At 39.0% G+C, this 14,531-nt stretch overlaps 1 protein-coding gene across 1 annotated transcript in view; it reads left to right on the forward strand.

Annotated features, from left to right (window-relative positions):
* SIPA1L1 (signal induced proliferation associated 1 like 1) overlaps nucleotides 1-14,531 on the forward strand; it is a 365,338-nt gene that overhangs the window by 340,951 nt on the left and 9,856 nt on the right. The window contains 3 exon segments of the mRNA XM_043515810.1: nucleotides 7,756-7,995; nucleotides 9,018-9,183; nucleotides 13,421-13,643. Coding sequence (XP_043371745.1) covers nucleotides 7,756-7,995; nucleotides 9,018-9,183; nucleotides 13,421-13,643 — 629 coding nt within the window.

Here is a 14,531-nt window from a genome sequence, read left to right on the forward strand (position 1 = left end):
TGTTTTGGCTAACCCAGAGGTTTGAAAGATTCCACTGTGTAAGGTGTTTGACAGTGGACACTGCATGTGGTATTTGTACCTCCCATTGTGGATCCAGTCAGTCTAAGGAGTGTGTGAATATTTGTGATAGCAGGAACATGCTCCACTGTACCATTGTTACACGTGATGTAAGATTTTAGTATGATAGGTGTATTATAGGGAACGTGGTGCAAGCATTGCTTTTCAAATCATTGTCAACAAGGGGATAAATAAATTTAACAATGCCCATTTGATTTTGGAATTTTTGTTTTTTTTTTCAAGTGGTGGTTTCATACAGGAAAATATAGCTATACATTTGCTTCCTCTCTCCATGCCCCCCCCCAATCTTTTTGTTTAGAAACTTGGGAGGTAGTGCCATCTAATATATGCAGTAAGGGACAAGGAAATGAGGAGACCTTGATTCTAGTACCCACTCTGCTACTGACTGTGTGTGTGATATAGGACAGGCGCTTTACCTTTTTGTCTCAGTTTCTCCTTTTGTAAAATGAAGATAATGAACATCTTTGTAAAGTGCTTTGAGCTCCTTAGATGAAAGGCCCTCATTTACAAATGAATCATAAAAATTAGAGGTGAAAAAAATTCAGATCTTCTAGCTTAATTCCCAAAATACTAAATATAATTATTTTTAAAATGTTGTTAATCATTGTAAGAAGAAAAATGCATCTATGCTATAGTACTAAGCAAAAAAACTAAATCTGCAAGGGAAAGCATTTATCACTTTTTTTTCTTCCTGGTTTTAGGCAGGCAGTTACATTTATTATTATTTGTATTAATTTCTTTGTATATTTAAGAGACAGCTAAGATATCTAGTGGGCTGGAGGGTAGAAAATATGATGCTAACAGTTCTTCAGTCTGACAGTTCTGTTACAGGAGAAATGAGCTGAGGCAAAGCTGGAGATTTACCAGCCAGTTTAACAGCTTCTGATATTGTAGCTGGAAGTTGGAGTTGCCACAGAGTCTGTAATGCAGTGAATGATTTCCTTGCACTCAGTGTCATGGTAACTTGAGTTAGGGATTTTATTAATGGGGTTCCATACTATTCTGTCTGTGTTCTAGGGGCATTGTAGGCATTAAGTGCCTCCTTATGTTAAGCATCTCTTTACACTGATTTTTTTACCTGACATATATAACTTTTATTTTAAGAGAATGCTGGAAAGTTGCCAGCAACATTTTTGTTTAGAATAAATTTTTCAGAAAGGAGAAAAAGGGCGATGGTAAATCCCTGTGTTACAGTAAGTACTAAAAGCTACACTGTGAAGATATTCCTAACAGTAAGAACTAACTAACTAACTAACTAGTAAGAATTCTCTAACAAGGTCAGCTCCCAGACTGCTGTGCTGGGCAACACAAAATGGGGAAGAGATGGCCAGCCCTCTGTAGAGATAGAGGTGGTTAGGGACTATTTAGAAAAGCTGGACGTGCACAAGTCCATGGGGCCGGACGAATTGCATCCGAGAGTGCTGAAGGAATTGGCAGCTGTGATTGCAGAGCCCTTGGCCATTATCTTTGAAAACTCGTGGCGAACGGGGGAAGTCCCGGATGACTGGAAAAAGGCTAATGTAGTGCCCATCTTTAAAAAAGGTAAGAAGGAGGATCCTGGGAACTACAGGCCGGTCAGCCTCACCTCAGTCCCTGGAAAAATCATGGAGCAGGTCCTCAAAGAATCAATCCTGAAGCACTTAGAGGAGAGGAAAGTGATCAGGAACAGTCAGCATGGATTCACCAAGGGAAGGTCATGCCTGACTAATCTAATCGCCTTTTATGATGAGATTACTGGTTCTGTGGATGAAGGGAAAGCAGTGGATGTATTGTTTCTTGACTTTAGCAAAGCTTTTGACACGGTCTCCCACAGCATTCTTGTCAGCAAGTTAAGGAAGTATGGGCTGGATGAATGCACTATAAGGTGGGTAGAAAGCTGGCTAGATTGTCGGGCTCAACGGGTAGTGATCAATGGCTCCATGTCTAGTTGGCAGCCGGTGTCAAGTGGAGTGCCCCAGGGGTCGGTCCTGGGGCCCGTTTTGTTCAATATCTTCATAAATGATCTGGAGGATGGTGTGGATTGCACTCTCAGCAAATTTGCGGATGATACTAAACTGGGAGGAGTGGTAGATACGCTGGAGGGGAGGGATAGGATACAGAAGGACCTAGACAAATTGGAGGATTGGGCCAAAAGAAATCTAATGAGGTTCAATAAGGATAAGTGCAGGGTCCTGCACTTAGGATGGAAGAATCCAATGCACCGCTACAGACTAGGGACCGAATGGCTCGGCAGCAGTTCTGCGGAAAAGGACCTAGGGGTGACAGTGGACGAGAAGCTGGATATGAGTCAGCAGTGTGCCCTTGTTGCCAAGAAGGCCAATGGCATTTTGGGATGTATAAGTAGGGGCATAGCGAGCAGATCGAGGGACGTGATCGTTCCCCTCTATTCGACACTGGTGAGGCCTCATCTGGAGTACTGTGTCCAGTTTTGGGCCCCACACTACAGGAAGGATGTGGATAAATTGGAAAGAGTACAACGAAGGGCAACGAAAATGATTAGGGGTCTAGAGCACATGACTTATGAGGAGAGGCTGAGGGAGCTGGGATTGTTTAGTCTGCAGAAGAGAAGAATGAGGGGGGATTTGATAGCTGCTTTCAACTACCTGAAAGGGGGTTTCAAAGAGGATGGCTCTAGACTGTTCTCAATGGTAGCAGATGACAGAACGAGGAGTAATGGTCTCAAGTTGCAATGGGGGAGGTTTAGATTGGATATTAGGAAAAACTTTTTCACTAAGAGGGTGGTGAAACACTGGAATGCGTTACCTAGGGAGGTGGTAGAATCTCCTTCCTTAGAGGTTTTTAAGGTCAGGCTTGACAAAGCCCTGGCTGGGATGATTTAACTGGGACTTGGTCCTGCTTTGAGCAGGGGGTTGGACTAGATGACCTTCTGGGGTCCCTTCCAACCCTGATATTCTATGATTCTATGATAAGAACGTGTTTGGGCTGTTGAGGTTCTAGAATTCTCTCCTCCATGCAGCAAATAGTGTCAATAGAAAAGTGGCAGAGAATGAAAAGAAAAAAGGAAACTTGATATCATGAAATATAAGGGGGATACAAACTGATACCAGCTGATAGTAGGGTTAGCCTGTCAAACCATCTCATTAATTCACTGTACTATAACAATATGTCTCCAGACATGACATTTTTCTATGGTTTATTTGGTTTAACCCAATTCTCATTTCTCTAGTTACACTTAAATTGTTTGTTCATGTAAATATTTTTTCAGAATGGAGTTGAATTTTCTTGATAAACTACTCTGGTTTTACACGAAATATAATAGTCTTGTTTTGCTTTATTTGAAAACAAACAAAAGTACAGTTCTTTACACAGAGAAATGATATAGTAATCTATAGAACAGAATTGAGGCACCCTAGTTTGGAAATATGGTCATACAGTTCCTTGCAAAATTAATGCACAATATTTGGTCTGTTAGGCATGGAGAAAAGACAGGCTACCTTGTATTCCCTCATTATTATTTTATAATTTTTGAACATTTAAAAATGTATTCAGTGCCTCAAAACAAAGTAAAAGAGCCTGCACTCTTGATTAGACATGACACGGTAAGTGAGGGTTACTAACAGGTCAGGAAGGAGAGAGGAAAGTCAAGAGTGACGATACGAACATGCTGTTACTCAATAAGGCATGTACACATTTTGATGGTTCCACACACACACCTTTTTTTTTTTTTTAAGCCTCCTCTTCACTTCTTGTAGGCTTACCTTGTGCCTGCAGTCCTAAAATACATTTGATATGATCTATAAAGGCAACCGTTCTCAGCTGAAGGAAGAGGAACTTAGTTTGGTGACAAAATGAACAGAGTTACAGAAAATAAAATAACTGCAAATTAGGGTGTTTGTGCATTTAGAAGACAGGAACAGTAATTAGTGTGCAGATCATTTGGCAGAGCATAAAAGAATTTGTACCTGAGAATTGGTGGCAAAATGTAAATTATAGTGATTACATTTTGCAGCAGTATTTCTGGCTGGGCTTTATTTTCCTTCTCCACCCCCATTCCCAAAATCTCTATTGATTATGCAGGTTTCTCATGGCGTCCCAGGAGGACTGCATTAATGTAGGGCGGTAATTACACAGAATCAGTATATCTGAGCATCATTAACAGAAACCATATGCACTGATAGTTTGAATTTCATGAAATAAAAACAGAAACATATTAATTGTCAGACTTTCATTTGCTCCCTAGCTAAATGGTCTCTTGTGGTCTTCACTATCAAAACTAAAAACAAAATCCCCGATATTTTCATCCCAATATGGTATTAAATTGCTTTTTAAAAAGTTGTATTTCATGATTGGACAATATTTTGCTGAATAGATGAGTAGAATCTAGGATTCTTTTATGGGTGTTGGAGGAAAAGATATTTTTTTATTCTTTCCTGTTACCACACTCAAGTTCAGTGTAAAAACAACCTTCTCTCAAGCCTGAGGGTTGTACTCTGCTCCCTTCAGAGACAATCAAACTGTTCAGATTGCCAGCTTGAACAATGTGAATCCCCTGCTTTCTTCCCAGGAATTGAATGTGCTGCCTCTACAGTGCTTCCAGCCCCTTCTGGCCCATGTAGACAGTTCCCAAACTTGTGTCCCAAGCCTTCAGGTTCTATTCAGACAAACACCTTTGCTTGTGCAGTGCCCCACTGACTTCAGAGTGTTTGCACTGTTATTCAACAACCTGTGGATTGGGGGCTTTTGATCCCCATGTGTCAACAGCACAGTATGCTGCCACTAAAGTACCAGGTTAATCCTAGAATGTTTGTTGTAAAACTGAGCATCTCCAAAAATACTTAAAACTTGTATCTAAACAAGGACAAGTGGGGAGCAATGTAATATATATAAACCAAGGACATCAAAAAATAAAAATTGTTGTGAGCTAACTTTTCTACCTCTCTGCCACCCCGCTGTTCCTTGCATATTTCATGTGTTTGTTTACTATACCCTCTTCAGTGAAACATCTTGATAACAATAGGTATAAATAAACACATGGAATGTATTTGGAAATTTATTTACAAGCCCTCTCTTCCCTCCTCATTGATACTACTCTCTCTATAACTCTCCATTAACACTAACAATTCTGAAATAATGGGAATATTAATATTCCTACACAAAAGGAAAAACCTCCGGTTCTCAAATGCACACTCCTTCTGAACTATAAAATATTTTAAAAACAAAATAGTCCCATACAATTTTCTTTTAAGATGTGCATCCCAGCCGAGCACTTGATACTTTAACTTGATAATGGAGATAGCTCATAGATGAAGTATGCATATGTAGGAGTTTCTCTTTTCCCCCTCCTCCCCCCCCCAAAAAAAGGCAAGCAACTTCTGAATTTCTTTCCTTACTTCTGCTCTGTTTCCTTAGCAGAAATGATATTTGTGCAGGTCATAAGTGGACAAAATTTGTGACATGCAATTTCAGGTGGACTGTGCTTTGACCTGCTAAGGACAAGCTGTTCCCAGTTTTTTTCAATCTGGCGTTTACTGGCAGATAACTGGAAGAAATTATGATTGTCAGCTGTATTTTATGGCCTGAACAGATTTAAAAAGAAAGTTTGTTGAATGGGAGCACAACTGGAAATCAGGAGAACTGAGATTTTTCACACTAATTTGTGACCTTGGCAAATCATTTCTTATCTCTGACTCAGTTTCATTATCTGCTATTAAAAAAAAAAGGAATAACAATACTTTCTTTTGCATAGGCCTTGAGAATTACAATTGAAAAGTGCTACATAATATCAAATGTTCAGTATTATTATGAACTGTGTAGACAATAGGTGACCATAACTGATGCCTTAAATATCTTCTGTCATTGTTTCGGTGTAACAAATTATACAATGCACCTTCACATGACAGGATCACTGGAGAACTTGCTATCAGCCTAAAAATTTAGGGTTCATTCAACTACTAGTTAGTTCAACCATCCATTTAATTTTTATTTCACAGTCAGAAAACACCGCTTTATACCAGAAACCTCTTCTGTTTCAAATGCTAGAATTACTCTCTCACACACATACACACACTCCCGCCAGTGCTCCAGTTATGGAGAAGACAATGCACAAAAGTAAGGTAGAAAATTGTGTCAACGTCCTTTAAATATATGATGGCATTCCAGCACCGAATCTATACCTGAAGTTTTGCTGTAGTTACAGATGCCTCCACCTTTTTAAAGCATAATATATAGTCGTCTTAAAATGTAATGTTCCGATTCCTTCTTAGACAGCATCTAACTTTCATATCAGCATATAAATGAAAACTAGTTTTATCCAGGACTCTCTTCCTATGATGCAAACCAGCTGGAATGAGGCACTCTGTTTCTCTACATTCTTTGCCTAAGCATATTATGTCAGGAATTAGAGATATTAAAAGACAATCCATTCAATTTCAGTTAAGGCCCAGTCTGCTGGACAGCAAATTAATTGCCTAGTCATTTTTCTTCTTTTTAATGAAACTGCTCTTGCAGATTTGCTATTTACACAGAGTGATATAAATAAGAAAATAACCTATTTAACCAATGTTTTCCTTCTTTCCCCAATGTTACTTGCTCCCTTATGCAACTGCCTTGAAATGACTAGGGGAAACTAGAAACAATTCGGCTTCATGGGGTAAAGGTTCAGTCCACCTGGAATGCTGTTTAGGGGGAATATGAATTAGCCAAAAGATTTGTTTCTCTTGATTAAATGCTCATAGTAAGAGGATACAAAAGACAAAAGGACTCTTCCTACTGTGGTGAGCAATCCTATTTTTTCCCTTAAACTTTTAGAATTGAAAATTAGGCTTTAAAATGCTAGGCACCCAAGCAACTGCATTGATCATGGCCTACATAACTCACAGACTTCACAGAAGAATGGTTCAGCTCTTGTAGAATCCTCAGGTCTTGGATCTCGATGAAGGTAAGTCCTCAATGTACAGTCAGTGCAGTCCTCCAGTACTGATGATGTTGCCCAGAGTCTTTCATCAAAGTAGTATTCAGTCTATTCATCCACACTGATTCCTAAGAAACCAAAACTCTGGTTTCCTCTAACTACTTATCCTCTCTTCCCAGTCTCCAGCCTTTTTTGGTAATACTGAAATGAAACTTCTGTAACAGTGAAACGTTTGTGTTTGCAGGACTCTCAAACGCTTCCATTTTTATCACATAATAGAGAGTGTTGTCTCATGGTGGCATTGTCAGCTGTGACAGCAGCAGATTCTGAATTATGAGCAATAATGAATAAGGCCAGTAATATATATCCTCTAGAGTTGTATATTATTGGGATTTCTTTGGTACTAAAAAAATCTCTTGGTATTGATCAGGCTGGTCTTGTGGATAAAATACGGAGCTAGGACTCTCACGTGGGTTCTCTTGCTTGCTCAGCCAAGACTTCTTGTGTTACCCTGAAGTCACTTAACCTCTTGTGCCTTAGCTTACCCATCTGTAAATTTGGGGTGATACTTTTGTACCTCACAGGTGGCTTGTGAAGTTTAATTCATTTGTTTTTCGAAAGTGCTTTGCGGTCCTCTGATGGAAGGTACGAGAGAACAGCACAGTTGTTATTATTATTATTAGCTTTACATCACAATAATACTACTTTGGGTTCCTGCTAATCAAATGCAGTTTTTAAAAAAGTTACATAAGATGCATTCACACACATTTAAGTTAAGCTTTGTCTTTGTTATGCTTCTCTCCCAGTACCATGAGCTCACGACATTCTGCCAGCCCAGTTGTTTTCACCAGTGCCAGAAGTTCACCTAAAGAAGAGCTTCATTCTGCTACTTCCCCACAGCTCGCACCTTCTTTCTCCTCCTCCTCTTCCTCCTCCTCTGGTCCTAGGACTTTCTACCCTCGCCAGGGTGCTACTAGCAAGTACCTGATTGGATGGAAAAAACCTGGAGGGACAATAAACTCTGTGGGGTTTATGGATACCAGAAAGTAAGAGCGTTTTTTGGTTCTATTGTTTGGTTGTTAACTTAAACATGAAGAAGCACTGAAATCCAGAGAAGTTTCCCGTATGGAAAGGTCCGATAGAATTTAATGATATGATCAGACCTCTATAGAACTTTAGAATCTCTACTCTAGAATTCCATAGTATGGCTTAAAAATTCTATAACTTGGTTATCATTTTTCGTTACTTTGTAAAAGTTTTTAAAGTAATTTCTATAGAAATTCTATAGAATGCAGTAGATTTCATCTTTATTAAATTGTAGGATTTTTCTTTAGAGAATTCTTAAATGAAACTCAAAATATCAATTGAACAAATGAAAAACCCATCCTCAACACTGAGTGTTTTGTCCCTTAGATTCTTCGTTTTGTTCCCACATTCTAAGAGATTTGTGATTTGCGGTCTCAGATGACCTTGAAAAGTGGAGGTTGGAAAAATGCATATCAGAACCATTGACCCTCTACAGTGGAGATTCAGATGTCTGGGCAATTATGGATGCTTTGAAATCATTATTGGTGTTAAGCACAGCATTCCCAGATGATGCCAGTAACTGCAATGGGCCACCGAAGGAAATGCTAGATAGAAGCTAAAATAAAAAGTATTTTATACAAGTTATACACTGGAAGCCAGTTAAAAGAATAGGGACATTTGGTATGTTTAAGCATTCAGCTAATATTTAACAGACTTTAGTTTATATAATTGTTCTTTGTTCTTATATATTTGTTCATTCTTTGAATAGGTACATCCCTTTAATAGGGAAATTTATTATGGTACTCTTTCATGCATTGGAAGTTGATGCTTTCAACAGCTTTATTCCTTTCACAGGTTTCATTTATATGGGACTTTACTGTATTATACACAACTTGATCTTAATCTTCCCGTACTCACACCCTCCCTCTCTACCCCGTTTTTCCCTCTGAAAATCTTGATGATGCTTTACTGCTTATTACGTTCATAGATCCAGCCCCAAGTGTCTTTGGGTCCTGAACATGTCTGTTCCCTTCCCTTTAAGACGTCACCAGAGTGATGGCAATGAAATGGCCCATCCACGGTTGCGTGCATCAGCCAGAGATCTACGAGCATCACCAAAACAAGTATCCCAGTCCACTGTTGAGGAAGAGCTGAAGAAACTGATAGATCTTGACAGCCCAATGCCAGAGTCCCAGAAGAATTTTAAGGTATGCTACAGAAATGGATCATCCTCTTTTGTCACTGTTAAGTGAAATTCAGGAGGCAGGTGGAGACCAGGGGACCAGAGCTCCATTGACTTCAGAGATCTATGCCAGTTTACAGCAGCTGAGGATCTGGACCCAATCACTTCCTTAGTGTCTGAGTGCATCATGCATAAAGCATTGTTCATCACTGTTGAAAACAACATAAAAGCCTAACTGAAACTGCAGTGTTGTGTACCTCCTGGAAAATGTGAACACTGTCAACGCTAAGGAGAGTTGAAGGCATTCACCTCTTTAGAGGAGCTGCTCAGCACCTCAGAACATCCTATAAGTTTCTCAGATGAAACTTTCCTGTTCTCATCCATAATAACAAAACAGAATCCAAAATTTTAATCTTCCCTGAATTCTTAATATGGACACAACGCTGGCCATTTGCCTTATCAACTGCTGGAAGATAATATTTAGGGAATGGTTTTGGTATTCCAGCCATGGCAATGGTGTGGCAGTTTTTTATGCCATCCTTTGAGGAGATTAACATACTTAATTGAAGAGAACACCTAAAACAAATATTTTACATACATACTAAATCCATTCAGAAAAATTTCCTAAGGTTTCATCAGAAATTGTAATACTTTATAGTTTTAAATACTAATAAAGTAGATCATTTTCAAGAGAGTGTTTTGATTTCTATAGTGTTGGTGTATTAAGTCAATGATTAACAGTTCAGGCTCATCACCCAGGGCCCAAATGGTTTCCAAAGCAGCCATGCAAAAGAGAGATTCAGCTTCTTTCTCTGCTTTTCAAAACCCAAAAAGTCTTATTAAAACTTATAAGTACCAGATTCCATATACAGACTTTTTTTCAAATATTACCTTAGAGACGGGAGAGAAAAAAGTTTGCCATGGAGAAGATTTTTTTTTTTAACAGTATAGTGGTTTATAAGAGGAAGGAGGCATAAGGGGAAGCACCCTCTTCCTGACCTGTAAACGGGCGCATATTGTCTTTTCAAGAAATTCCATTTAAACTGTTAATTGTCCCAGAGACCGTGAATAGCGTGTATCTTTTGTGAGCTTCTTTCTTTATTGACTATGCACAACAAGTTCAATCTTTCCAGTATCCTTCATTTTCTTGGTGACTGGGATCAGTGTGTCAGCTCAGCTTAGTGACCTGCTCAATTTTATCAATGCTATTATCACCACTAATGAAAATAAATGTTAAAATTTAAACATAATTATAATTTCTACCCAGTGCACAATTTGTACTTCATGTTAGGTGAAAAAATGTAGCTCTCCTTAGCTACCTGAATTTTTTTTTTTTTTTTTTGCAGCACTTATATTTGGTAATTGAGAGGTCCTGTTTCCTGGTAGGATAGGCAGTTTTTTTGTCTCCTAATCTTTCTGCCTTCTCATCCCTTTCCTTCTCCCCGTCATTTTCAATTCTCCTGCCCATCTCTCCTTCTCTTCTCTCTTCACACCCGTCACCTCGATGCCATCTTCCTCTAACTCAGTGGTTTCCAAACTTGTCCGCCGCTTGTGCAGGGAAAGCCCCTAGCAGTCTGGGCCGGTTTGTTTTCCTGCCGGTTCAGCCGATCGCGGCTCCCAGTGGCCGCGGTTTGCTGCTCCACACCAATGGGAGCTGCTGGAAGCGGCGACCAGAACGTCCCTCGGCCCGTGCCACTTCCAGCAGTTCCCATTGGCCTGCAATCGGCCGAACCTGCGGACGCAGCAGGTAAACAAACCGGCCCGGCCCACCAGAGGCTTTCCCTGCACCAGCGGTGGAACAAGTTTGGGAACCACTGCTCTAACTCCCTTTTCACTTCTCTGCTCATGTTGTCTCTCCTTCCTAAATCCATCTCGTATTCAAATATTAGTAGCCTAACAATCTAAAGTTCCAGCGCTAATTATGTTTCCAGTTTCTAATATTCAAGGCTGCAAGTGTTTCTACTCTGGGATGTTTAACACAAGGAGCACTGCAGATGTTCTTCGGTTGAGCACTGCCTGGTGTTGGCAATGGTTTCTTTTTTTCCCTCTCCTGCTAGGGACAAGTATTGTGGGGCTTGGCTGGGTCATGACAAGAAACTGCCAGCTGGGCTTTTGGTCCCAAAAGGAGAAAACAGAGTGGTTGTATGAGTGGATTTGAGTTAAATCAAATTGATTTAAATCATGATTTAAGTCACTAGTCAGGAAGACTCGATTTAATCATGGATTTCTACATAAAAGTGCATTCTTGTTGGTAGTTATAACCTTAATACATATTCTTCACAACTTAGAGATAGATGTAGGTTTCATTTTTAGAAGGTACACACTATACATTTTTAAGTGATTTATTTTGAAAAGTTTTCAGATTAGTTTTACAGCTATATCAGAAAATGAATGATTGGTTATTTCATTTACCAACGGTAATTGAAGCAGATATTATGAAGTTAGTGGGAGGTGAACTATCTTCAATTCAACAGGTTAATCATTAATATTTGGAGGATTTTCTTGCCATGCTGTATTAGGAGGAGAACATCACCAGGCAGACATTTTAAATTGTTTTATTTAACTATTTCTCACCTCTCTATATTTATTTATTTGTTTAAAAACATTTTTGCTGTTAACAAGCATGTTATGTCTGGCGTCACAAATCCACAGTTTGAGACCTGCAAAACTAAGCATCTCTGATGGTATCTTCTAGCCTGAGCACTGAGTCCCATTGGGTAGCTAGAAAGATTAACCTAAATAATCTGTGCAAAAGCCCTTGGAACCCCATAAGTTTGGGTCCCTAATCCATGAACTATTAGAACTCATTAGCAAAACTTTTCTTAAACATTACATGAATATATTGTCTCATACTACAGAAATAGAATTTATAATCCGTATTCCGTGATGAGATGTCTTCAAGCTATAATATATTTTAATTAAAACTATCTTTAGATCGGATTTTTTTGATAAAATGATTTTTGAGGAAAAAACTATTTTCTTTTTTTAAATCATTGATTTTTTTAATCCGCCCTGGGTTTTCTACCTAACATATATAAAACCCTTGTTATTGTTCCCTTGGTACCAAGAGTTATTTTTCTGGTACTCAACCTTAAATGGAAAACTCATGTCATGATGGTCATTTGACCTCCTGACCCCATAGCAATGAAATTAGCCAGTCTTATTTTTGTGTCCACTGAGCCCCATAAAGAGGTATAATTCCACATCTAAATGGGCACATAATTTTTATATCAGTATGTTTTCAAAAATCCCATTACAATGTCCTTTCTGCTGTGGTAACTTTAGACACCTGCTTTGTTCACACCCTGCAATATTCATATTGCTCGACAAATGACCAACGTGTGTGTCTGTCCTAGTGTGGATGAGCCCATGGAGAAGAACTAGCAGAATACACAATTAGCATGTAAAATGTCTCTCTTCTGTTTTTTCAGATGGTGTCAGCAAGTTTTAAAAACGTTTTAGCTACATTTCTGGTTCTTTATCCATAACTACAAAACTTACCGCAGATTTTAGCAGGGGCTTCTGATCTTTTTGATAAAACCGTATTTCATTTTGGCAGATTGTCCTCCAATGTACAGAAGCAATAACCTTTCTCCTCCTCCCCGCTTCCATCCCACCCTTCAGTGTGGGTTTTAATCACAGAAATAGAATACCGTCTGGTTAAATAACTTTTTATTTATGTGAACAGATAAGTATTTCTTCAAAATGCACATAATCATGTCTGCTCTAGGAATTTCAATTAGTGGAACTATTTTTGTTTTGTTAATTTTTTCTCAGAGCTCTCCGAAGGATTTTAGTTTGTCAGACTTTCGTCATTGTTCTGTTACATGGGGCTTGTAGCCAATTGACATCTTAGCCAGAGTGTGTGGAAGATAGCACAAGAGGTAGAACTCGTTGTTTTAGATATCACTTAACGTGCTTCTGTAAACATTTTCCGTAGTACACATGGTCTGGAGCTAATTTACAGAATACATGAGGAGTTTTTTGAGGTTAGATATGCTACAAGATGTCTGTTGAATGATAGAAATAGAAATTAGAGATGGCAAAGGTCTAATAGGACATCTAGACTTAATGTTCATCTAAACAGAGTTGTTCATGTGGTACTTTGTCCCATCCAGTTTGACAAAGATTGGGTATGTTAAAGCCTGCTTGTTTTTACAAATATAGATTGCTTTAATAAACAAATGTAGTGTATGTTTGAAATGTTACCGTGTACTGATGTCCTCTTAAGAATGTATAGTCACTCCTTTCCCTCCTCTCAGTCTCCGTTCCCTAGCACTCCTACCACAAAGCGTGCCTTGCAGAGGACTTTGTCAGATGAGAGTATTTATAGTGGTCAAAGGGAACACTTCTTCACCTCGCAGGCCTCGCTCTTGGACCAAGCCCTGCCAAATGATGTCCTGTTCAGCAGCACATATCCTTCTCTCCCCAAATCACTACCCTTACGAAGGCCATCATACACTTTAGGAATGAAGTCATTACATGGTAAGTATATGTCCAGCCTTATTACAACAAAGGAGAGATGCCATTACAGTTACTTTAACAAAAAACAGTTGTTTTCCGGCTATTTGTTGTTTGCATCTTGATTTTGCTAAAGTAAGGGGAGTCAAATCCCATGTCTCAGAATGTAAGCTGGATCCTTCCCCCCTCCCTCCCCCCTATGGGTACAGCATTGCATAATAGGCCAGGTAAATAGTTTTGGGGAAGGAGTGGGGAAGTTTGCATTTTTCTTTAGCATCATGTTTTCACCACTGCCAAAAGCAGTTGGTCCAAAGATCCCGTCCTGTGTGTCATACAAGTAACTATTGCCTACTTCTGGTGTCTCTCGTTTTAATGTGTAGTTTATAGGTGCAAAGTACCACTGACAGTAAAGACCACTGAGGTGGATGAATGCCAGTGGACATTTGGAGGTACTAAAGCACTTAATAAATTTTTAATGCACCAAGTGATCCTGAATTCAAATCCTTGCACTACACACTGCAGAGTTTGGATTTACTTAAGCAATTTGATCGAGCATTAAACAGGTAACTGGAAAAAGTTACCATACTTAGTTTTAAAAAAAATGTGCAGATGATAGTGCAAATGCCCTTGTTACTGCAGTGAAGAGCATCAGTAATTTTATGCAGTATAATGTGGATTACATTGTGCTGAATCCATTGCTGCTGACGGGTGCAGGTGGGTGGGATTTTACACAGATTCCTACTGCACCGCTTACTTAAATGTGTAATTGTATGTTTTCTGAATATTTAACCTTCACTTGGAGAAATAGTTCAATAGGTGTCTCAGTGTAAAAATGCTCCATAATGTCTTTTGGAGATGTATACCTGTTTCTGTTTATCCATATTGTGACATATTTTAGGTAAAAGAATGAGT

Source organism: Dermochelys coriacea, chromosome 6 (assembly GCF_009764565.3).
Source record: "Dermochelys coriacea isolate rDerCor1 chromosome 6, rDerCor1.pri.v4, whole genome shotgun sequence".
NCBI lineage: Eukaryota > Metazoa > Chordata > Testudines > Dermochelyidae > Dermochelys > Dermochelys coriacea.